We start from the raw sequence: 27,646 nt of genomic DNA, 5'->3' as shown, positions 1-27,646 counted from the left end.
GCATCAAAGATCAAAGAATAATTGAAACTTATTTTGTCATTCAATTTTTGTGACCCGCCACAACAACAACAAAAAACAAAAAAAAAAATGCGAAAGTCGCTGATGGTTGAGCCGAGAAAATCGAGTTTGACGTCAGGTCATCAAAATTGGTCAAAATTTTCTAATTCTTTTTCCGATACAACTTTGCAGTCTAATGTTTTGTCTATCATCTGCCGAAATTTCGAAGCTGAATGAGCAAAGGAAAGGAAAGATATTAGCGTTTTTCTAGGCCATAATTGTCCCACTTTCAACAGAACAGAAACGTGTCCGATGATTTGGATTAATAGCGCCGAAGATAGACTCCGCCCCTAGCAACGGGGCAGTGATCTTATTGGTCAGTGCGAGGCATCCTTGTTACTGACTAGTCATGCGTAGATCGCTGGCGCCAAGCTTGAATGAACATTGCGGATGTTATTGAAGAGCATACCTGCTACTGTCTAGAGGTGAAAACTGTGCTACCATACCATGTGAGTAATGCAATGTATTTATGCAAAGCAAAAGTTACTTGAAGTTACACTTTAAATCAACAACTAAGATGGATGAAGGATTTGAAAACTCTCTCTCTCTCTCTCTCTCTCTCTCTCTCATACACACACACACACATTAAGTTTTTCTACCTGAGGGCCAAAAGAAAAGAAGAAGAAATTAGCTGCTTGACAAAAGTTAAACAATTAAAGGGGATGGCTAATAACTGATCAGTGGGAATCAGTGGGATGAGAATTCTTGTGGGATTTATTTTTTTTTTTTTTTTATTCATGTTCCATATTCCACATTTCATACAAGTTATATATTCCATTTGATTTTGAAAAAGAAATGTTTTTAACACAATGGTCAGTTTGAACCAAAATTGCACAAATGCATAAGGACGTATTATTGGCGTGTAATATGAGGAACCCACTAAAATGCAAAGCTTGTAGGATGTGGGTTCCAAAAATGTAACAGGCTTTTAGTACAGTATATCAATTTCAAAAGTGACGTAACATGCAAAAATACAAGATATCGAGAATATTATAAAGTTTAGGAATGCACAAAGTATAGTATTAAAGAGTGCATTATGTATCTATTGTTGCAACTGATTGACAAATTGCCCTACATCGACGTAAATAAGCACTGAATTGATCAGTGTTTTAGTAGTAGCCATGATAAAAAAATCATGGGCGTACATACTCGAGCAGGATTCGAACCCACGACCTCCTGATCACCGGACAGGCGTCATCTCCACTAGACCACCGAGCTTTCGCCCGACAGCAAGTGTTGGTTCTAATCCTTATAGCATGCAGCGGGTACTGCTTTGTTATTCAAATTTATGAAGTTCTTCCGTCGAGATGTTTTCATTGCAACTGATTGACAAATTGCCCTACATCGACGTAAATAAGCACTGAATTGATCAGTGTTTTAGTAGTAGCCATGATAAAAAATCATGGGCGTACATACTCGAGCAGGATTCGAACCCACGACCTCCTGATCACCGGACAGGCGTCATCTCCACTAGACCACCGAGCTTTCGCCCGACAGCAAGTGTTGGTTCTAATCCTTATAGCATGCAGCGGGTACTGCTTTGTTATTCAAATTTATGAAGTTCTTCCGTCGAGATGTTTTCATTGCAACTGATTGACAAATTGCCCTACATCGACGTAAATAAGCACTGAATTGATCAGTGTTTTAGTAGTAGCCATGATAAAAAATCATGGGCGTACATACTCGAGCAGGATTCGAACCCACGACCTCCTGATCACCGGACAGGCGTCATCTCCACTAGACCACCGAGCTTTCGCCCGACAGCAAGTGTTGGTTCTAATCCTTATAGCATGCAGCGGGTACTGCTTTGTTATTCAAATTTATGAAGTTCTTCCGTCGAGATGTTTTCATTGCAACTGATTGACAAATTGCCCTACATCGACGTAAATAAGCACTAAATTGATCAGTGTTTTAGTAGTACGCCCATGATTTTTTATCATGGCTACTACTAAAAAACTGATCAATTCAGTGCTTATTTACGTCGATGTAGGGCAATTTGTCAATCAGTTGCAATGAAAACATCTCGACGGAAGAACTTCATAAATTTGAATAACAAAGCAGTACCCGCTGCATGCTATAAGGATTAGAACCAACACTTGCTGTCGGGCGAAAGCTCGGTGGTCTAGTGGAGATGACGCCTGTCCGGTGATCAGGAGGTCGTGGGTTCGAATCCTGCTCGAGTATGTACGCCCATGATTTTTTATCATGGCTACTACTAAAACACTGATCAATTCAGTGCTTATTTACGTCGATGTAGGGCAATTTGTCAATCAGTTGCAATGAAAACATCTCGACGGAAGAACTTCATAAATTTGAGTATCTATTGTTGTGAAATTTATTTGCTTCAGAACGGTCTCATATTAAAGTATTGTGCAGTTTAATGCCCCGTCACTGTACAGGCATGCTAGCCTAGAGCCATTAAACTGCACATTACTTGAATATGAGACCATTCTGAAGCAATTATTTTCACACAACAATAGATATATAATGTACTCTTAAATGAATCCCACAAGGATTAGAACAATCATCCCCCAGCATTCCCACTGATTCCCACTGATCAGTTACTAGCCATCCCCTTTAAGTGGGAAGTGGAAAGGGGATTTTTCATTAATACATGTAATAGCCCTTGCTTTCTCTCCTCTGCAGATGCCGCCCCATCGTGCTCATCAAATCGTAAGTATTTATAGGCAACATCAATCAATGGATATATTATTTTACACCTAAACACAGACAGACAGACACACATACACATATATGCGTTTTAGATGTAATATTGATTCAAGGCTTTGAGAAACAACTCAAATCCCCTGAGAGGAAGACCCGCGAAAATTGGGCAATTACAAAGTTGATAACTTAGTGAGAAATATGTATTTAATGATTTTCTTCTTAGCAATTATGTAGAATATATATATATATATATATATATATTTATATATATATTTATATATATATATTCTTATATGTATATGTATATGTATATATATATATATATATATATATATATATAGTGAAAACTTTGAGCAAAGAAAATTGGTTTTCATCAGGATTAGAACCCGAGACCTCCGGATTACTAGACCGGTGCTCTACCGACTGAGCTATTGAAAGCCCTAGATCGGTGTTCGTCCCAAACCCTTAACTCTCTTTGCTCGTGCGGTATATATATATATATATATATATATATATATATATATATATACATATATATATAAACTTGTATATATATAGAGAAAGAGAAAGAGAAAGGGAGAGACAGACAATCAGACAGATGGGCAGACAGATAACAAAAGAGAGAAATAAGAAATAGAACAAAAATTCAAATCTTCCAATCATCAGGATAATACAATTACTAACCATTGCTCCATATCTCAACAAAAGATTGACTGTAAGTGATTGATTAATTCAGAAATTAATATTCATACGAGGTATAGAGCACGTCAAGCTTATTAGAGCGAGAGATAAAAAGAAGAAGGAAGTAGCTGTCATGACAGCGTGTGCCTTGTTTCTCGGCATAAAGATGTCCAATTGAAACCTTTTTGTTGCTAGTCTTTCAGTAAACATACCAGTGTGCTTTCGGATGTCGAATATGTGTTATTTATGATTCATTTGATCTTCTACGCACAGAATGTCGTTTCGTGGATATGCCAAAACAAGGAGGAACATATTTTGATCCAACTCCAAAGCAAGACTGCTACGATGATGGTGATATCATATTCTATCAATGTCCTGGAACTATCTACGGGCCTCCATATAATGAGTGTGACGGTGGAATTTGGTTGATTCCCTTTGCCCCTACGTGTGAAGGTAATAACGTTCAAACATATTATCATGAGTCTTCAGTAACAAGCAGTTTATATCTAGTAGAGATCTATGCAAGTTTCGATCGATTAAGTGTGAGTTACGCATGGCTTGCATAGACAGATGTTCAAAAAGAAAAAAATATGTGGAACCTGAATAACTATGCTGGCATGTGTATGTGAAGGTTCGCCTGTTTCACACATGTCGTAATTTATAAAACTATAAGGATTTGATTTTAGATTATTTTTCAAACGAAGGCCATGACATTAAATAGATGCCCTGGATATTCGTTATCTTTAGGACTTCGATAATGTTTTGCAATGTCCTACCAGTATATGATTATAAGCAGCCAATGCTAAATTGAGCCTTAATTACTTCAATCCGACCTCTATACATACCTGTCTGGTAAAAGTGACTGCATCATCATAAAACAAAATAATGATACAGAAAGAAAGAAAGAAGGAAAAGTATTGTGCTTCGGCCTATGATTTGATTTAACCAATTTTATTTTAAGTGTCAAAGAGATGACCCTATCAATCTAAGCATCTAAGAATCAACAGCGTTGGTATACCTGTAGTCTATGTCTGTCAATAAGATTTTCTTCGTATTTTTTTTTTCTTCAGCTACGTTATACATTGTTGATCTACACTACTCATTTTTTTTAATCAGTTCCTTGAAAAAAAATAAATTAACAACAATTACTGCAAAACTCAGTCCTTGTACATTAACCTGAAAGTCATGATAATGCATGTTCTGTTGATAAATATCTCTACCTATACGTATCCATCCACTATAAAGTGTCTTTGCCCAGTGTTTTTCACGAGAGTCGCAGTGTACTGCGGGTATATATAAGAGCTATTTTTATTGAAATATTGTATTTTCATATCAGCGATCCCGCCAGTTTACTTCAATATTCTAGTTAACTAATGATTGTTTCCACATTTTATGAATCCAATAAGTTGACCCGTGCCCAAGACCAACCCTGGACAGCAAAGGCACAATAACTCCGGACAAACCGGAGTATAATGCCTTCGAGACCGTCATCTTTGACTGCGACAACACATCCACACTCGTGGGTGTGACCGCCAGTAGGTGCGAGTCGGATGGAACGTGGAACCCTGCTGCAGTACCCAGTTGTGTAGGTGAGCGAGGTGGTTTTTCAAGTACATCTATTTTATGGAGAAAAAAAACCTCTTAAATGTTTTATTCATGACACATTTTGTCTCAAAAACTATTAGACTCTGTCTGCATGTTTACTTTTATTCACTTAGATATCACGTTATCTGTTGCTTATTCCATGTGTTCACATGGTCTGAGTTTTGCTTTTAATATGCTTCTCTTTAACGCAGTACTCTTAGGTATTCATTTTACACATACACATGCGGAATTCAAAAACATATTGTTGAATGTTATAGCAGAAAGCCGTATATAATATTGTAAAATCACTTACGATCATTGTTGATAATCGTATACTGGAGTTCAGGTTTAAAAAAAAAAAGTGATTAAACAGCTAATGTGTCAGATTGTGGGAGACATTAGCTGTAGCGATTTCTGCACAGATTATTTCGAGCAGGTGTTCAAAAACAACAACAGCAACGATGATAGATTATGATTTTATATATTGTTAAACTTAATTGATAAATCATCATTTTCTTTTCCTCAGACACCATCTCGACATGCTCCTCAGATCGTAAGTATTCAAATCATCGATCATTGATGCACATAATATGTGTATGGCGTGCGGCGTAGAAATTGATGAACTTATTCAATCTATATACGCTAATAGATTCATATGTCAGTCGCACATAATTTTTCCAGCTTTGAACAAACAGAAGACTTTCTAACTACCCCATACTAATAGACTAAAGTTTTCATCACAAATACTGGATCTCTCGTTCGAATGAACACTTTATAGTATGCCAGTTTATACGCGTAACACTGGCGAGTTCTGTGTCTGCTTATTTTTATCCGTGCAGTAAATGATAGGCAAATACGCACATCATTACTGTATTGCTTTTCAACCGTTTGTACACCTGTAGAATGTGACTTTAACGGATTGCCGGCGCAGGGCGGAACGTATTTTGAACCATCTCCCAAGCAAGACTGCTATGATAGCGGCACACGTATTTTCTACCAGTGTACTGGAGGAACTCTGTACGGACCTCCCTACAATGACTGCAACGGTGGATCTTGGACCATTCCATTTGGTCCTACATGCGAAGGTATTACACTATACACTTATTTCCTGTGAATAAATAGAAGGAGACTTGGTGAAGATTAATCTGCAGATTAACAGGAGGGTCGATAGACATCACTACCTCATCTGTTGTGTAGTATGTGCTTTTGACAAATAAGATCTAAGTGCATGATGCAGTATCATTGTTATGCGAGCTCTTGACATTTCATGTTTTGTCATAATGCGACCACTACATTAACCCGTTCCATACGAAAACCTGGTGGGCTGTGTATTAAGTCAATTGGTATTTTAGAATTAAGTATGGAAAGGGTTGATATGATCATTTTCATGAAGACCAAGGAACCCGTTACTCTCTTGGTTAAAGCTCAAAGTGAATGTCGGCATGGCGCTGATAGCGTACAGTACAGACAATAATCATAGCCAGAAGAGAGCGACAGTAGAGGGCGAATCACCAATTATTGAACAAACCAGAGTTGCATCCACCCAAACAGTTTGCTAACAAGAAGTGAGGGAAAGCCTGACACGTATATAATGAGAGTATCTTTTTTCTTCTGTCACTTTCAATCACCGTAATCTGCATCAAAACGATATAGAGATGATAAGATCTAATATTCAAGTGTTACTTTGATTTACGTGTTAAGAATCCGATTGTAATCTTTGTCTGATTGCGCTCAAAACTATCGTAAGTAATGAGTGACAATGAGTGACAGTTCAACCAACATTAGTTTACCTTGGTAGAATATTGATTAAAGCTGCTTCCCTACATATGCATTATTGTCTTGTTGTATGGAATCTTTTTTAGCATATTTATTTTTATTTCTATTTTTATTCTTCTTCTTATAGGCGCCCAGGCAACCACTTAGGGGAACTGTTTACGGTGCATCTTGGATGAAAGTCGCTGCTGTCCTGACCACTGTTTCCCACGTTACCCACTTCACACTTTGTTACCAATATGATGACAGCTAGGGATAGTCATACAGTATAGGCACAGCTTATTTGATTAGACATCTGGACAGAGTGATTAAAAATATTTTTGTGATGATACTGGAATTACTCTTCTCATGTAGGTCATGTAGGTAGTGTGTATAAAATACACATACATACACACAAAATATGCATGCGGCGTCACCGTATTTCATAATAAAGTAGCAGATCCGTGGCCCCAGAAAACTCACTACGCCCTTAAAAACAAACAAACAGACAAACAAACTCCAAATGAAACACACTTGTATTTCCCCCCAAGTTTCGAATATATTTGCTTTATAGTTTCTTCATTACAGAGATCATAGCTAAACGATATGATCTTTGTAATCGTGTTTAACAGTTTCGCATTGCTAATACTTTTGATCTGACTTGCGAATAAAACAAGATCCTAATTTTAACAGTAAAATATTGATATTCCAGCTGTGATGAAGTTATTTACAACAAACGCGCATATTTCGACAAAATTCACAAGAAGCAAAATTTATAAATATACATCGCAAATAACTTGCCAATACTCATCGACGTAAAGCTGTTCAAGGAAGTTCAGTAGTTGTTGTTTTGTTTTTTTTTTTACAAAATGTATTACTTTTTTCCTCGACTTGATCAACGGAAATCTCTAAGCTTGTCGAAATATCATGTAAATTTCTGAAAGAAATTTCACAGATTGATGATTTTCTCATCATCGTTTCTCTTGTGGTTTGTTCGTTTGTTTGATTTTTTTTTTTTCTTGAGGAATAAAGAGGGAAGAATGTACGTATGTAAGTTTCACCAGGAAGCGAATATGGAACACGAAATTAAGTCAGTATTAGTAACTATAGAACACATCTATTGATGTATCGATGTTGGATGACTTGATCTGATTGCGTGTCAAGCACGCATCAAACGTACATAGTATATACAAACAGACATAAATCTATATAATAATAATGGTAATAATACACATTTACACAGAAGTAAAGACGCGTATAGTCGTTTTTAAGTGGTGCCCCTGTTTGGTTGGACTAGATACTTAGGTGAAACGTGATTATCATCATTCATATTAAGATAAATCCATACAAAAGGTCAATTGATTACAGTATTTTGTACTTAATGCCGCCCACCGGAAAGCTAGTATTGTATGTTTCACGTATCTGTAGAGGCAAACATTTCCATCACCCTGTGTTACGGGGTGCCCAGGCCTATTGTTTTATTAACATTTCCTTAAACATGAATTTGCATTGTAAAATCAATAAAAATGTTGCTAGTACTGCTTTCTATTCTATAGACTCACCGTCTACGTCTCTTTTCCGCAGCAAAGATGTATTTTTCATCAGCTGAGCTTCACAAACGCCAACTTGCAAATATAAGTGCTATACATAACTCGCATAATGCAGGCAACGTGCTGGTTAAACACAACCCCTGAGTCCCCGCAAATTCCTGTGTTTTAGAATTCTCTACTTCTACTTTTAAGTCCCTGGCAACACAGATTTTCGTGAAATGAACAATCAACAATGCCTTGAAAATGATGATACGTGGTGTTAGTGACAGTAACATTCAAACAAACACTACTTCCAGATTATTGCCCTTACTCCCTCATTCACAATTTCCAGTAAATGTACATGGTTCTTGATCAAACTGTTAACGAAAATTACCAGACTATATTAATGATATCTTTGATGTGGTATATTGGCAATTTGTATATGAAAGGAAAGTTTATTTTGTGATTATTGCTCAATGCCGCAAAGTAGTGGACACGGAATGTTTTTCTGTATTAACGGGGGAGGGTGAACGGTATTCAGAGAGCGGACATGCATATTATTGGGCATTAATTTTGTTGATAACAAATCAAAATTCCTCCTTTGTGTTTTTTTCAGGCAGTACTGAAAACCATATGGACCAAGCTTCCAAGGGAATGAAAAGAGCTTTGCGAGCTGATCAAGTTTTGTGGAATGATCAAAGTCATTATTTTTATGATTATAACAATCTAACTCAATGTTAGATTTGCTTCCGTTCTTTTGGCTGTAAGCCAAAGTTTAGATAGGATTTAGAAACATGATTAAAAAGATAGGTTGATTTCTTCAGTAGTAAAGAAGAAAAAACATACATCTCAATGCATGTGTCTACTATCAGCCAATGAGTGACTCAGATAACTATTCATGAAGAAATGATGTATTGGACGCGATAGAAAATAGACAGTCCCTTCCTTTGTAGTGTAGTGTCTAAAAACTCGAGACAATTTGAGTCAAACAAATTCTGTATCTCATGTGTATCCAAGAAATATTGAATAAAAGCATGGCAAACTATGATTTCACTGGTTTAACTGTCTGTAAATGACATCTATGGGTATGGAGGGAGGTTGAAAATTGTGACCTTCAAACACGTACATATTCAGGAATTGAGTTGATATGTTTTTACAATGCGTAGTGCGAAGTACAAGTAAAATACAAAACATTACACACATACAAATTTTATACATTTGATAAGTGTATTGCTGTATAAATATATATATATATATACATATATATGTATTAGATGTATTAATGAATAAATAAATAAATAAATAAACATATATATATCATAGATATATATTACAAATTGTGTTCATCAAATAGATGGCTGATATTTCACGGAACATGTCTTAACAAAGGAAGGATACATATATGTACTAAAGTTCACAACGCAAAATGCGATAACATCGAACAATGGAAAAGGTGGTCTACTCAAAGCATTACTTGTTATTTACTTGGTTATTCCGAAGTTCAAAATATGCACATCACATGTTTGAGATTTGATTCTTTTAAAACATACTGCATACACACACAGAGTCAAACAAGCACATAGAATATCACGTTATACGCACACAGAAAGACTTGAACAGTTGGGTGTTAGTATGCTATCACTGAAATACACGTTATCAATATGAACTACTCGTTCAAGCTGAACTGCGTTACGAATGGCATGATAATATATTGGACTGCACGGTGTTTTAGTATGTTGTTAGTTTGTGTGTATGTGTTGTGTTTGTTTGGTTTTTTTTTTTTTTTTGGTGTTTCATTCGATTGCTTACTTGGGAAGAGAGTAATGTATGGTGACAAAATATCAGGTGATTTTGTAGACACACAAGACATCATACCTGCGATGTAAAAAAACAAACAAAACAAAACGAAATACACACACACACACACACACACACACAAGAAAAGGACACAAGCCTATAGGAACAGAAGAAAGAGGATATTAGTGAAAAAAGGGAAAATATTACAGCACATATTAGCAGAGAAAAGGAGATATCAACATATATTTATGTTGATATGATACATTGATATCTACATCCTATGATGAATTATATAATTGCATATATCATATATAATTATTGCGACGAATTTTCTGGGTGCGTTCGTGATGAGAGTTGTGGATGCATGTCATGGATGGCGAGGGTTCAAATTGTCATTTCACGCACACGCATATCCCATACAATTCGTCGTAGAGGAGAGTTCAATTAATTACAAGAGAAGTATCGTGTTCACTTTATCCGTATTTTATTAAAAGAAGACATCACGTATACTGAAAAGACGAGCGTCAAAACAACATCACATAATATGTAACAGCGAAACATTAAAAGGGCTAACACATCATGCGGTCTCGAACTACTCGCTCCTAGTCCAGTCTCGTAAAAGCAGAGCGTAAAGGGAATTCTTTTCTCCTCTCTTCTCTCCTCGTAATTACCAAAACAGACGTTTATATACGATCTGGGGATGTCGCGTGCCATAAAGCTGGGCGATCCAGTTACCATGCGAACGATGTGTAACTGGGTCATCCAGATTCTCAAAGAAGGCAGAGGCGCGTGGATGTAAAACTGGGTCATGACCTATATCTTTCTGAGATCAAGTCGGTCTGGTCTACATTCAAGCTTGGTCGAGAAAGGGCAGTTTTAGAATCAGGGCGGACCGATCTAGTGAGTATGCAACTGGACCAGCTATTTGGTATCGGGCCGAACTAGTTCTATGGATGGAGAATCGGATCAGGGATGCCTTATTAGATGAAACTGTAGCAGTTCGAAACATGATGGTGTCAGCATTTAACAATCACATCGAAGGGGTCAAACAGGGTTCGTGAATACACATGGCGAATATAGGTGAATAGTGGTACACGTACAACATAATCGTATGCAGCATTATTCTTATTTCAAAAACCGTCACAATATATATATATATATATATATATATATATATATATATATATATATATACTTTGCATTTGCATTGATTCACATTGTGAGGCCAATCGCATTATTGTATAAAGAAAACAGATGAGGTGAAAATGCGAACCACTATCAGATTTAAGGTATCTGTACGAGAAGGAACACTTCGAATCGGGTTTAAAGAAAAATATTATAATCATGAAATATTATATGAAATTAGAAATGCAGGGGACCATCTTTCTAAGCAGACCTTGAGTAGGAAGATGGCACCAGGTAAACTTACGACGTAAATAAGATTAATAATCTCAAGGTACATCTCCATTTCGCCATTCACTATTATAGTTATAGTGAATAACAATGCAGAGGGTACAGAGTGCTGTGAAGTGTGCATTATGCTGTGAAGATATGTTTAGGATATGTTCACTACAGTACACCTTACTGTATACAAATATCCACATAATGTCCAAAACATATTACGATTTCTTCTTCTTAAACTTTTTATTCAAAATCAATAAGAAAAAAAGTAATGTCAATAACTTATTTGAATATCGGGAGAATATTGATATATAAGGATATCTTTTTACTGTCTCTTAAAATATTCCATAATAAACACTCTCATAGACTTTGAGGCAAAGAAATCCAGACATCAGACCAATGATGTTTTAGAGATGTTTAAGATATTATAATGATTTTGGTGACGAGGAAAAAAACAAACAAACAAACCCAACATTTTTAGGAAAATGATCGTACGTGTATTCCCCCCCCCCAAAAAAAAAAACCCAAACAAACAAACAAAACAACGCAGCCTGAAAAGTATGTACATCGTGAACTTTCATTTTTTTAAATGAAACATAAGATTGGAGGGGGTAAATAAGGGGTGTTTTTTTTTTTCTGTTTCTCTTTGGCCCGTACGAGTTCATATATACACGTGTTATGTAATATACTTTTTTTAAGGAATAGTCACTGTATGTTCATTTGTTGATGATTTAATACGTGATGTAGGACTTTAGCATACATTATTATGAGGTATCAATAGCTGTGGATCCGAGAAGTGAAAGATTGCTTCAAGGAATACCTATAGCGCCTTCAAGATCTTCTCTTACATCACATCATTATTACATACTTTTAAAATAGATCGAAAGTAGGTTTCATTTAAGGGATATTTGACTCCATGTTAATTATGACAAAAAAAGATGGATGCAAACTAACAGAACAAAAAAAAGGATGTGGGTATCAAAGGGTCATTGGAGGTGAAGCTCAATGATATCATTCCTTATAGTTCATAGTTTTGTATAGGCCTACTATACCTTGGTTCTGATTTATTGATTTCATTACATTTTGAAAATATGCCAATGTTTGATGCATCGTCTGTCATACCAGGAAATTTTGCATATCATGATCTAGAAAAGAACAAATATCAAGAAACCGTGACATTTTTGTGTGTTGTCATTTTCTATTCATTTTGTAAGTAAAAATTGAAAACCAATAATAGTGTACGCATAATAGTGGCTACTTGTACAGCGCACAGGTAAACCTTTTGGTGCTCATGGCGCTTCAAGAAAAATACATGTACCAAACATGAGAATAGGGAAGCGAATAACAAAGAAACTAACAAGCGAACACATACCTGATAAGGAACACAAATATCCTAAACATATACTGCAGTTATGTCATCCTCAGGGTGAGAGGAAGAAAATACGTTTTCAGTTTGTTTCTGTTAGAGACAATAGTCGCATTTGAATAGTTAGTTGATTTCAAAATTTTGATCCTATTATCGAGAAGACGCAATTTCCCACCCACGTAATTGAAGTGACAGTGCATCTGAACGAAGACTTTGTGTCGGATATATCCGACGCGACATGTTTGGTATCTTATATCCGACACGACATGTTTGGTATATTATCATCATTCTCTTTTTGTATTTCCTACCTTTGTTTGTCATATGAATTAAGATATGCAAAAAAGAAAAGTAATTTCATGCTTGTCAAGTTAAAAAAAAAAATGCCGAAACATTCCTGAGATGGTGTTAGTTTTCATTTCATCGGGTTTTAGTTTCACGTGGATATTTAAGTATCATTGCATGAATGTTCATATACACGACGTACTCTGCATGTAATTTTATCTTGTATATTTTACATTATATTGGTTATATCTCATTTTCGGAACTGCACATAACGAAACGTTATCTTTATGATGTTGAGATCAGTCGCGGATGTTTGAACAAGACAAACTTGGCTGATCCCGAGATGATAACCTGTAGGTTGAGGAAAATCCACACACCCTATGAGCACGACGTGATCTGTTTACTTACAAAGTTAATCATAAACTTTGAGCAGAGCGAGTCACTTTATGGACCAAAGAGAAAAGCTCATACTTTGTCCCACCATTAGTTGACTTTTGTAGATTGCTAAAACCCCTAAACCGCACCTCCAACATCGGATGACGGCACCTTACGTGTAACCATTTGGTCGAAGCTATTGCACCTCTTGTAATGTTGCAACCGTACATACGAAAGAAAAGAAGACAGTATAATTTTCTTTAGACGGCAGCCATCTTACTTCTGGACTCTCAATTTCCATCAGGATTGCTTGAAACATGGAATAGATTCTGAGCTGACGAGAAATTCCCGATAAAACAACGATGATCGTCAAACATCGGACCGTGATATTTTCAGCGCTTTGTATCTCTTTTTTATCCGGTACGTGAATGTATTGTGATATCAGCTAAATAAGTTTAATGACGGTTAAATAATCTATATATATGCATATATATATATATATATACACGCATATATATATATATATATATATATATATATATATATATACACACGAGTTTCCTGAATTACTACTTGTGTGCACTATATTATATACATGTATTATATATATATATATATATATATATATATATATATATGTATATATATATATATATATATATATATATATATATATATATATTACACATATTATATTCGCATCTAATACATATAAATTACGTAATCAATGCACATACCTAATATATTGTGCGTATGTGTATGTCTCTTTTACCGAATATATTAAACACATGCCTAAAGACATCAACGATACGTTGACAAATTGTCGAATAATACATTCATTATATTATACATAATGTATGTATGTTTCCATTGACTGTTAAATACGCGGATAGAATATCCTCCGTCTTGTTCAATTTGATCGTTTGTAAGATTGTACATTGTATTGATTTGTTTTGTATAACTGTACAATCCATTCTATACTACAAAGTATCTGCTTCAACAATAATTATAGCCGTTGTCATTACAGTTATGCCTTGGATTGTAATATACCATAATATACAGTGGATCACTACTATAAGAAGATCTGGAAAATTAGTATGTATATGTATATATCGTGTAATAAATGATGAGGCAGATCCCAATTAAATGATCGGTTGAACGCGTAAGCGCAACCAGGCAATGCTTAGGATGACCATCACATGTAAAGTTTCAATGACCGATCATTAGCACTTTCCCTTTGCGATGGTGAAAGGCGATCTTTCATCGCTTTTTTTTTACTCGAGAATTATAGGCTGATGTTTGAAACGACAGCAACTTGATTCATAATTTTTTTTTTTTTTTTTTTTATAAATAGTACACAATATTATGGTAGGGCTTTAGTATGATTACCCACACTCGGTCCCTTCATTTCAGTGCCCTAAAGTCTATCATTAATGCATGTTGTTCCATTCTTTCAATGGTTTGCAAATGCAAGATGTCTATAAAATCATACATACATACAAAAGCAACAACGTTATATATATATTTGTTTTCTCTCTAACGTCCAGGCATCGGGGCAGAATGTATCAAAAGTAAGTGTTTTGGCGTTATTATAATATCATGTGGATTATTATTATACTTTTATTGATGCTTCATAGAAGTTGATTAATATTGTGCACAAAGTCCTCTGGAGACTTTATGATATTCAGTCACTTCGTTGTTTTTTATGTAAAAATTATTTGTTCTATATACAGTACATAGCTTGAGATGAGGAAAGTAGGTGTAAAATAGTTTCAAAACTTTTGATTTGAAGTGTTTGTAGCTCTTCTTCAAGTGTATCCTTCCAGACACAAAACTCCCATACAGACAAACTTGTAACTTACCATCGAATACTGCCAAACAAGAGGATATACCATAGAAGGAAATTAAGAAGAAAAACAAAAACTAGATGTATGCTTCAAAGAGGAAATCAAGGTACTGAAATCGACAAAACATTTCAAGAAATATTACAGTATCATGAACAACAAAAATCATTTTCATGTTCTAACGGCAATGGAAAAACACACCAATACCCAAGACACGCACTTTTTGAATATGAGTTGTGAAACGCAGTGGATAAATTACAAAGCAGAAAACAATTACTGCTAAAAGTGTTCATCTTGCGCCACCATTAAAACAACGTTTCTCTTCCCCGCAGACCCCAGCTCATCCTGCACATCAGACCGTGAGTATCTGATCCTCGGTTTGTACATGAGACCAAACACAATACATAATTATGTCCGTGACTTTCTTATAGATATGATTAAAGAAATAAACAGGGTATTTTTATGTTTGAAGCTTGAAGTTTGTCGTCTAAACAACTGCCATAAGGCATATGAGTAAAACACAATTTTCAAATTTTAAAAAATAGGTAATTTCAAACAAAATCATTAACATTTAAACGTGTATAAGTTCAATATATTGGCCAGTGTTAATACAAGATATCAGGATAAAATTTGAATAGATAATGATGAATAATCAAAGTGATGTTAGTCTATCTCTACATGAATAGTGGAAGCACTGCCCAATATACTATAGCATAATTATGTCTGTCTACAGGTATACTATTGAACACAATGCAATTAACTGACAAAGTAGTACAATGTACGCTAATCACAGTGTGTGTGTGTGTGTGTGTGTGTGTGTGTGTGTGTGTGTGTGTGAGTGTGTGTGTGTTTGTGCGTGTACGTGTGTATGTGTGTGTGTGCATATTCTCGATTTTTACTTTGATTTATCATTTTGGAAACACTGTGCTTATACACTGGTGAGGAAAAAAAATCTTCAAAAACAAAGTAGCGTAAATAAGAAGTGTGGCAGAGTTTTAGCACCCGTTATCACAAGAATCATAAATGCTAGCCTGAGATTAGGTGTAGTTCCACAGGTGTGTAAAAAAGCAGTTATTCATCCAACTTTGAAAAAAGCAGGCTTAGATCAGGAGTGTCTAAAAAATTACCGCCCAATTTCAAATTTACCTTATTTAAGTAAATTGCTTGAAAAGGTTGTTTTCTCACAGCTGACAATGTATCTGCAAGATAATGAATTGCTTGATTCATGTCAATCTGCGTACAAGCCTGGTCATAGTGTAGAAACACTGTTAGTCAACTTATCAGATATTGTGTTCAGAGAATTAGATAGTGGTAACATCACTGCTCTTATCATGCTTGATATGAGCTCAGCTTTTGACACAGTCGATCATGCTATTCTGATTCAACGACTGAGATATTTGGGCATCAAAGGTACTGTTCTTGATTGGTTTATATCCTACTTATGTGATCGATCTCATTATGTCAGAATTGGTGATTCTACCTCTTGTAAAACTATGACAAAGTTTGGTGTACCTCAAGGTTCTGTTGGAGGCCCGCTGCTTTTTTCTCTGTATATGCAACCAATTAGTGAAGTATTTCGCAAGCATTGTATTAGTTATCATTGTTATGCGGATGATATACAACTATATTTGTCTTTTAAACCCACTGTGTCTTCATTGTCATCCGCCATTGCAAAACTCGAAGCATGTTTGCAAGACCTGAAAATCTGGCTTACATCCAATGGCCTTAAACTAAATGATGATAAATCTGAGTTTCTGTTATTGGGATCAAAGCATATGAAGAGTTTGTTTGCAAAAACCGATAAGTCCATATTTGCCAAATGGAGATATTTGCGATTAAAGGTCAAGAAAAATAAAGAGAATAATAAGAAAATTGTTGCTTTTTTTACCATAACTTCAAAAATATACTTTTATATGTAGTGACCAATATATCATTTAAAAGGTATTATTTTGTACTTTATGACAGAGATCATACTTCAGAATCTTCAAAAATGGACTTATCGGTTTTTGCAAACAAACCCTTCATATGTTAAGCAAAGTTGATTATCAGTCATGTCATGTCAACATCGGTAGCACTTGCATTACTCCGTCGAAAACAGCCCGTAATTTAGGTGTCATATTTGATCAGGAAATGTCATTTCGAAGTCATGTAACTCATATTCAGCGGAATGTTCGATATCAGTTGCGTAATTTAAGTTTCATAAGGAAATATTTGTCTAAATCTGCAGCTGAGATACTTATTCATGCTTTGATTTCTTCTCGGTTGGATTTTTCGAATTCATTGTTGTGTAATCTTTCAAAAAAAGATGTCACAAAACTTCAACGGTTGCAAAATTCTGCTGCCCGATTGTTAACTTTTACTAATAAGTATGATTCCATGTCACCAGTTCTCCGTTCCTTACATTGGTTACCTGTAGAAAAAAGGATTATTTTCAAGATTCTGTTATTAGTACATCATTCAGTTCATTCTTTTTCCCCAATATACATAAGTAATTCTGTTCAAAAATACAATCCGACACGAAGGCTACGTTCATCATCAGATGCATTCTTACTTCAAACACCCAGAGTAAAACATGGGTATGGTGATCGTGCTTTTTCCGTTATGGGACCAAAATTGTGGAATCAGCTATACCTCTTCAGTTAAGGGAACTGTAATCGACAGAGTCATTCAAATCCAAACTTAAAACTTATCTATTCCTTTCATGCTGAGGACTGTAATTGCTGTATGTCATTAATATTGGATCAATATTGTATTTTTAATTGGTATATGTTGTATTCTCTATTTGTTATATATTTGTTTTTGTTTACCATTTTCTTATTTGTTGAAATGTTTGAATATGTATATGCATGTAAATATATGATATCTTTTCATTTTTGAAGCGCCATGAGCACTGAAAAGTGGACCTGTGCGCTATACAAGTAGCCACTATTATTATTATTATTATTATTATTATTATTATTATTATTATTATTATTAAATCTCTGTAGCCACAAAAACAAAAGAAAAGGAAAAAGGTTCAGTTTTTCGTGCAATCATTCGCAGTGACAGTTTAGTGAGTATAGTCGTAGATTTTATGATTAAATTCTCAGTCATTTAGATGGATATTGGAGATTGAAGAAATGGGAGCGTCAGTTTGTTGAGATGCTTGTCAGTCCACGATTGGCTACAATCTGAATCATTTTTATCAGCATAGTTTCAGTCTAAAATAGTTCAATTCCACACGCTTTTTTTTTCTCCACGTAGAATGCTGTTTCGAAGATTTACCGGCACAAGGTGGGACTTACGAAGATCCAATTCCAACACAAGACTGCTACAATAACAGTGATCGTATTCTCTATCAGTGCTCTGGTACTCTGTACGGACCCCCCTACAATGACTGTGGCAGCGGTGGATCTTGGGCCATTCCATTTGCCCCTACATGTGAAGGTAATGATGTTATCAACATTTCCACAGAATGGTGGGATATGTAATAAGTGTGAATGAGGGAGGTCACTTTTTGTCGTTTGTTTCTTTGCTTACTTGATTGATTAATCACTTGTTCCGTTTGATTCGAGGAAGTCCGGAAATGACATTGGTGTCTCCGTGGGCTTTGACCCTTGGGCTTTGACCCTTGATGTATGCATTTAATTGATCTAGGCTTCTCTCTCTCTCTCTCCTCCATATTTTCTGCTCCTTTTTCTTACACACTATCGTGGTTTGTTTTTTTTATTCCCTATTTCCCCAGTTTAGTTGTAAGCTCTTCACCCCTTTCATTTCCCTTCCTCAGAGGTGCCCACAAATTACACGCTTAGTTTTTTCAGCGGGTACCTCCTGTTTGCATCAAATTTGAATCATTATGTGGACATACATCTTTTTCTGATAAAAAGAGGGTGATTTCACACCGATGAAATAAAACACAACGACAAAAACAACAACAACAACAACAATCCCGCTTTCATACCTTGCGATTCCTTACCTGAATCAATATTTGTTGAATATGCTTTCCCTTTAGTGGTCATTCAATTTCTTTTCAAAGACATATCATTTCTGTATCAAAGAAAATACAACTCTAATGTCGATAGTGCATCGCATGTAATAATAATAATAATTATTATTATTAATAATAATATTATTATTATTATTATTATCACCATTATCATTTCAGTTTTCGGGCGAATTGCGCTTGTTCAGAACCTACAATGACAACAACATATAACCCAAATTAACCGCGGTGTAAAATCATACTAAACTTAACTAACCTTCAATATTATCCATTAAAAAATATACTCAACATAGCAATTAATACAAAACATACAAAATTACATCACTACCCAACATCAACCTCGTCTCTGTACAAGTTTTGCTGCCAAGATATTTAACTGTTCTTGCACCGCCCCGCCATGTTCTGGTTAAGAACATTGCTGTCACCGAAAATTTGAGTTGCTCAATAAACTCTATATTATTGGCGAAACATTGCATTACCGGTTTATTCTTCGTTATGATATATATATATATATATATATATATATATATATATATATATATATATAGAGAGAGAGAGAGAGAGAGAGAGAGAGAGAGAGAGAGAGGAAGGATAAAGAATGCATAGTATGCAGTCTATATATATATTTACATAGAGATGGTATCCACCCTGTCTTGGTGCACATGGTTCCTTTCTCTCTGCTCGCATTAATTATTGTGTGTGTGTGTGTGTGTGTGTGTGTGTGTGTGTCTGTCTGTCTGTCTGTCTGTCTGTCTGTGTATGTGTGCTTGTGTGTGTACTTTGAAGTGTTTTCCAGCCTTTGATTTGAATCTTGACTCTTAGTTTGCATTCTTTTGCAGAACCACAAAGTATAAAACTACAACGATCTTCCTGTAGCTGCTTACGCAAGCTTTTTGCATTTATCTTTTATCTTTTTCATATTTAACTTGCTTGAGATTCTTTAAACTTTGTTTTTATAAATTAAAATGTATTCATTAGAACAGTATAATTTGTAAAACTTCCTTTCTCACGTCTCTTGTGCATTGTGTTTGTCATAATTAGTGTGCGAGATCTCATTTTGATTTTGTTTGCAATTATCTTTCAGTATTGATTATTTAATGTTTTGGAAATATGTGGCACCATATTCGTAAAAATAAGAAACTTCAGATTGCAATATGTTTGTTATTCTCTTTTCTCGTGTCATATATTTCATTAGCTTTCTGTACATTCACAAGAGCAGTGCCTTATTTGTTTTTTTTATTACTGAATCACTCCTTTGTATGTTCGATCTATCGAGATAGTCCAACTGAGGTGAATACGTCAATGAATTATTGTAATTATCATTACCACCCTATCTTCAAAGTTTCGTAATATGAATTTTATTTCAAACTCTTTCCATTTAGCCGATACGTGTGATAGACCTGACTTAGACGACAAAGGCACGATCTCTCCTGACAAAGAGGAGTACAATGCTTTCGAGACGGTCACTTTCGGGTGCGACAACACTTCTTCTCTCGTGGGTGTAACCACAAGTAGATGTGAGTCTGGGGGTACGTGGAACCCTTCTACCGTGCCTAGCTGTGCAGGTGAGAACAGAAAAAAGAAACACACACACACACACACACACACACACACACACATACACACAAACTTATTATAATCAATGTACTGTAACGATTCCACGTCCAGGTCTATGCTCCGCATGTGCTTGATATTATTAAACATTATGAACTCTAGTTAATATACCAATATAACACGATATGATATAATGAAATAATGTAATATAATTTAAAGACATAATTTTATTACCATTTTGCAGATGAAACAAAAACCCAGCATAAGTGCTTCAAAGTAATCATAAAATGTGCCTAAGGGATTGGAACAGCCAACGTAAAAAATTGAACCGGTATAATCGTTAAATGTAAACAATAGTTATAATAAAAATCTACCATCTACGGTTATGGTTTAATAAAAACAATATTGATATCTACTTTTATTTTAGGCTTTATTTCAAAAAGTTTATATGGTAGGATTTTTGTGATACAACTGACCGACACATACTAGTATGTATCTAAAGTGATATCTTGAACATTAAAATTACAGCTCCCAAAGGTAAACATAACTTTTTTTATATATTAATAATAATATGATATAACATAATATAACAGAACATGATTTAATCAATGTGATTATCATAATTATCTGTATTTGATTACACGTATACATCAGCTTTGTATTCTCACAAAAATGTTTTGTGAAATATGTGTGACTGTTTACATAACGGGATGATATTATGTCTATTCCTTATGTATATTTTGAAACAAGCATAGAATGTACAACATTACAGCACACAGTATATTCAACTGTATTCCTTTTTATCATACACGCAAATCTGCCATATAGAAGCTTATTTTAAGTGCGAAGTCAGAAAATCGATTTCGATTCCATAAATATAACGTTTTCTCAGATTTTCCAGAATAAGGCATGTACAATGTACTCGGGATTTGGAAAGAGAATAAAAAAGGGGGTATCGACACGTCAAATCTGCATATCCCATTTATTTTCCGACTGAACAAGAAAGTAATTCTAGTCAAAATAAATCGAAGCTTTGTCAGCATAAAAAAAAGTTGAGTACCAAAGACAAATAGAAACAAGCAATACATTTTTCTTACCAATTCTGCGAGGAACGCTCATTGTTTATGATGACACATTGCTATCGAAGGAAATGTGTCAACATTATAATCGTAGATGGATAAAAAACAATCATAGAGGGCGTATACCCGGAACAGTATACAGGCTAAAGCATATGGCTGTTGATGAAAAAAAAAAAACATGGCAAGTTCCAGGAGTGTCATAAAGGGCTCAATAATGTACCCAAAAGGATGCCAAGCCTTCCGTCCGTCTGTCTCGAAACTTAAACTCACCTATCAATGTAGCTGATTGTTTTCGTAATGTCCCCGAATATCAAACCTACTCCCGGGTGTCAATACAAATCATCTTACCTCTCCTATTTAGCAAGAAATGACAGGAAATTGAAAATCGATATGGCGGGCTTTTTTTCACGTCTCAAATTTATTCATATTTCACTTACAGCTTATACAATACCATCCCTCCTTTTCTTTAAGTCCTGCATGAAGTTCCTTTTCCGTTTCAGCATCCAAAGAGTACACACATTCTTACAAACCTATCAATATGGTAGCATAGTATATCTCATGACACGGTCAAGGCAAACCGTTCACATTTAAACTTCACGAAAAGCATTAGACATTTGGAAATCAGAACTGATCAGTTCTCTATTTTAGCATGGTTCGTTTAATCATCGGGAATTTTTTCATTGATTTGACACCACTTTAAAACTTTGTGACGATGTGCATACAGATAATTGCGACGCACCGACTCTCAGAAACGGGGGAGTTACCCCAGATGAAGACACCTTTGAGAACGGAGATGTTCTCGTCTTTGTCTGTGATGCAAATTACACTCTGGTGGGTATCTCAACGACCACATGCAGGGATGGAAGCTTCGATCAAAAGACACCAACATGCTTCAGTGAGTATTCCGCCTTGCTGAAGGCTGTTGGCCAGACCTTTTTCCTATTGCTATTTGCATTGAAAGATTTTTTTTTTCTTCATTTACATTTCTAGAAAGGGGACATGCATTTTTATGCATATACACCTACATGAATAAAACATAACGGTATAACAGGTCTATGTATCATGCGCATAGTTAGATCGTGATTCGTGATTACCTCAAGTCTACTCTTCAAAAATGGAATTTCTTTTACTTTCAGTTCTTAAGGTGCCTTATTTATATTTTCAAAGCAATATAATTAATGCAGCTATTTGTCTGACATTATCAAACAATTTACAAAATTTATAGTCAAGCTAACAAAAAAGTTGCGTAAATCAAGTGACCTGAATGGTCTGTCTATACTTGTGGAAGCATCGATGTCATTTTTTTTTTTTTTTTTTTTGCATTCAATGCATTACCAAACTTTTTTTTTTCCTGTCCACGTTTCCAAATATTATGCTTTAATGAGCATTATATTTCACTTTTTCTTTTTATTCTCTTATTTCTTTTTCCCTTTGTACTTTGATATTTTAGCTTTCATATCGTTTCGTCGTTATTACTTTGTGTCCTATCTCCATTGATTGCATAGCAAATTTACACCGGTATTTTTTTTCATGGAACCTGCGTGCACAACCTTTGCTTTTGCGGTTCCATCATGTTTCACAAGTTATATAGCATTGTCTTATGTACATTATGTATGCTGACACCCTTTCTTTTCATGTCCCGATGTATAACATATTTTGTATCTTGCTTAGTTTGTATTTTTTTTTGGATGTATTTTGATGTCAAGTGAAATATGAAAATAAACGTGCTGGAGCTGTTCACTGTGTCTCGAGTGTAAGACCAGTGCAGTTTCAGTTCTTCAATTCAATATTTGTTGATGCCAGGTGAATGTACTGACAATCCAAATTTATAAGAATAACACGAGTATTCATATTACACCACAGATACTAATGTATGCAGTGGCGGATGGATGCTCTCGCCCCCTCTTCATTTATTTATTTATTATTATTATTATTTTTTTTTTTTGGGGGGGGGGTCCAAAAAAATAATGACAATGTTGTAAAGGCACCTCCCCTTAAGGGAATTCCTGGATCCGCCCCTGGTCTGTGAGTGCAAAAACCAACATACCTGACAGTAGTAATTCTTTTTCTGCTCTTGCGCAAAATGGAACTATATACGGACTACATGGCTCATTATGCGAGTCCGTGTGCATGATTTGTTGATGTGTGTGCACAATAATCGTGAGAGAGAATTGATTAACAGAAGTGATAATATTTGAGCCTCTACTTATTTAAGCAATCTCTTTTGTGTTGATCGAGCGCTTACTTGGTATCTGCTGGTATCACTTTTATAGCAAGCACTAATATTATGCTCGTCGAGCATAACTCTTAAGAAACCTATGTCATGTAAAGCCAATTCTTCTAAAAGGAATCTCACGTCATTCCGGTTTCGGGAATAACTTCAAGCTCTGAGTGTTATCCTATTTACCTCCATATTAGGCAAGTGCCTCCCACCTGTGGTAGCTAACTCTGACTACGCCACGCAGCTACAGCCGGTAGATCATGCCACCACCATCACAGTGGAATGCGATCCCGGCTACTCGACAGGGACTGGAACGGATACAGACATGACTTGTAACGATGGGAACTTCGAAATTGCTGACCCCGTGTGCTACGGTGAGCTTTACACCATAGGCGTGTGTGTTTTCATGTGTTTTTCGTAATAGTCATGGCCGGCGCTACGTTTTCAAAAGTGGGGGCCCACTTTAGACTTCTGGTGTCCCTTCCGGGTTTAATCAGCTAACAAGCAATTAAGAAGAAAGAAAAAGAAGAAAAAGAATAAAAAAGGTCTTCAGCGCAAAAACAGAGGCTTTACCGCGCTCACACTTCAAGATTTCATTCTATCTCTAGTGTCACTTCCGGGGTTTAAAAAAAAGCGGGAGCCCAAAGTGGTGACAGCTTATGTAGTTCTTTGTATGGTGCACAAAAAAAAAAGTGGTTCCGCCGGCCCTAATGGTCAACCCTGTGAAGAAACCCTTTCTTTCTTTAAATATCGTCATGGCAACCCTGTGGATATGGAGGAACATTTCTTTCCATGAGGACAGATATGAAGGCTATGGTTCAAACAAGCACCATAGGCTTCATGAAAAGAAACTTGCTCATGTTACTGAGTGTGTGTGTGTGTGTGTGTGTGTGTGTGTGTGTGTGTGTGTGTGTGTGTGTATTTGTCTTGAGCATTGCGCATTTTTTGTAACTTACGGTGTATATTCACACACATTCATATTTTACTTCGTAGAAAACTGTGGTGTCTTGGCGTCCAACTTCCCTAACGGACAAAGATCTGGCGATAACTCCCCGTACTACCATGGGGAGGTTGTCACCTACACCTGTGATTCTGGCTACACTCTAGTGGGAGCCGCTACCATTAATTGTACAGACGGGCACTGGAGTGCAGATGAGCCATCTTGTCTAGGTAAGATAGTCAATGTAACGGAACTCTCCTCACCATTCACACTGTGACATATTTTCGTAATGATTATCACGAGTATATAATGATAACAACATGCGATATCTAAATATATTATAGAATTGAGTATATGAATATAAGAACGACCCAAGTCCAATTTTTGGCCAAATTTAGTTTGACATGGGAAATTGTAGCTTATGCATGGACTCATCTTGTGTATAAATGATAAATCCTAATTACCCCCGGAAGTGCCTGAAATAAATGAGTTAAATCTTATACATATGAATGTAAACATGAAGGACTTGGGTCATTCTTACATTCATATTATAGCGCCCTCTCTCGTCCTTCTCTCATCTCTATAGCAGAATATCATGTATATGAATCGAAGAACGACCCAAGTCCATATGAATCAAAGAACGACCCAAGTCCATCACACAAAATGGCCTCTCCACAATTAATGTAAATGTTAATTGTCATGATAATATATGTTCTAAATTGTATATACAATGTTGCCTTCCCATCACAGTTAAATAGAATATTATTGGACAAATAAAAAAAATATGAAGTTTTTTTAAGTTTACTTGAAATGGTCATCCATGGACTTGGGTCGTTCTTATATTCATATACTCAATTGTATTATGAGCGAAATCAGACGATATCCTTGTCTTGTTTTGATTTCAGTAATGCAATCTCCAACTATACCGTTTAAGCTTGTGTACAAAATATCATCATTTTCATCATTAATATTGGCATGACCAAATAAATGATTAGAGAATGGGGCAGACTCTCGCAGAATGAAAGACGACAAAGTGAGAACATTCTTTATCAGAGAGAAATGTGGATTTTGTACAGCTGGCAAATATTGCAATTTTCAAAATAACGTGTTCATTATGGTAGAGGTTAGGTTCTGTCGTGTAATGTTTAGTAAGACAGTTGTCCCCACATCATGGGTAACTGGAATGTAAAAATATCGGATCAAGTTTACACAGCGCGTACAGTATTAATTCTATACCCCTTGCATCAAAGACACACATCATTTGCGCCCATTAAAACCGTGCTTCCATCTCCGCCATACGCATTAGACATTGCAATAAAATGCACTAATGGAACCTCAGATCTAATAAGTAAAACTAACTCACTTGCCGTTCAGTTTTGGCAAAATTCATCGTCATAGTAACACACGATAATAGAATGTTTTGCTTAGAAATTGTGCACATGTTGATGAAATGATAGTAAACTCATTTATATCACTGTAACCGTAGCCTGCGTGACCATACTGTAGTGTCAGCTCGCCATATTAACCCGTTGTCTCGTAGCCAACTGTGACGTCGGAGCAGTGCCTGATTCGGACTACGCCAGTGGTGGGGATGTAAATCATGGCTCAACCTTTGATATCACCTGCAATGACGGCTATTCGACCGGAGAGAGCCGGGCTTCTACGTACTCGTGTGATGAGGGCACCCTCACACCTTCTGAGCTGCCCACATGTTACGGTAAGAACATGCTTAGACATATCGATAGATTGCTTGTGGTAAAGGGCATCATAAGAAAACCATGCCCTTGCCTACATAATATAGAAGCCTTACAACGGAGTGGTAAATCTTTGGGATATTAGCAAATATTACCAAACAATGGTTAACTTCAAGCATCAACTCTGGCCGTTTTGTTTGTTTGTTTTTTTTTTTGGTGAAATGATTCTACAAACTTTCTCACGTGCACACTTTGCACTGCAAAGACAAACGTTCATAGTTTGTTTGAAAAACAAACAAACAAGCAAACAAAAATAAATACAAGCTTTTATCACACTATTACACAGATAACAGCACAAACAAATTATTAAGAAAATACACGTTGCAACGTATTTCATCTTTTTTTTTCTGAGTAATGTGAATACGATTTTAAACTTTGTTTTTAATACAGTGAGCCAGGGCCGGCGTTAGGTTTTTAAAAGTGAGGGGCCCAGTTTATGGGAACAGGGGCGTCGATTTATTTTGAGGACGGGCGGGGGGGGGGGGGGCATTTTGGATGACACCCAGAATCGGCTGACAAGCAAAAGAATAAAAATGAAATAAAAAAATGGGGGAGGCCAGAAATTTTCTTGTATCACTTTCGGTGTTTGATTTTCCGTTTAATTTGTTTCCTGTAGTTTATTGATTTTCCAACCACACAAAGTTACAAAAACAAAATAATTACAAGTCGTGTATTACCTTTCGCGAACTACTGTGGAGCAAAACGACTGAAAAGTTATGGATAGATACAACCTATTTAAAAATTTGAACCAGTATGATCGATGTGAAGTATTGTCAAATAT

At 35.7% G+C, this 27,646-nt stretch overlaps 1 protein-coding gene across 1 annotated transcript in view; it reads left to right on the top strand.

Annotated features, from left to right (window-relative positions):
- LOC140231228 (sushi, von Willebrand factor type A, EGF and pentraxin domain-containing protein 1-like) overlaps window positions 1-27,646 on the top strand; it is an 83,119-nt gene that overhangs the window by 22,839 nt on the left and 32,634 nt on the right. The window contains exons 13-21 of the mRNA XM_072311374.1: window positions 3,679-3,858; window positions 4,812-4,994; window positions 5,892-6,074; window positions 18,579-18,761; window positions 20,700-20,882; window positions 22,675-22,845; window positions 24,369-24,545; window positions 25,165-25,341; window positions 26,652-26,828. Coding sequence (XP_072167475.1) covers window positions 3,679-3,858; window positions 4,812-4,994; window positions 5,892-6,074; window positions 18,579-18,761; window positions 20,700-20,882; window positions 22,675-22,845; window positions 24,369-24,545; window positions 25,165-25,341; window positions 26,652-26,828 — 1,614 coding nt within the window. The remainder of the gene's footprint in view (window positions 1-3,678; window positions 3,859-4,811; window positions 4,995-5,891; window positions 6,075-18,578; window positions 18,762-20,699; window positions 20,883-22,674; window positions 22,846-24,368; window positions 24,546-25,164; window positions 25,342-26,651; window positions 26,829-27,646) is intronic.

The sequence above is a fragment of the Diadema setosum genome, chromosome 7, assembly GCF_964275005.1.
Source record: "Diadema setosum chromosome 7, eeDiaSeto1, whole genome shotgun sequence".
In the NCBI taxonomy this organism is placed as follows: Eukaryota; Metazoa; Echinodermata; class Echinoidea; order Diadematoida; family Diadematidae; genus Diadema; species Diadema setosum.
Note: the sequence above shows the minus strand (reverse complement) of the source record. Positions and strands in the feature narration are given on the sequence as shown.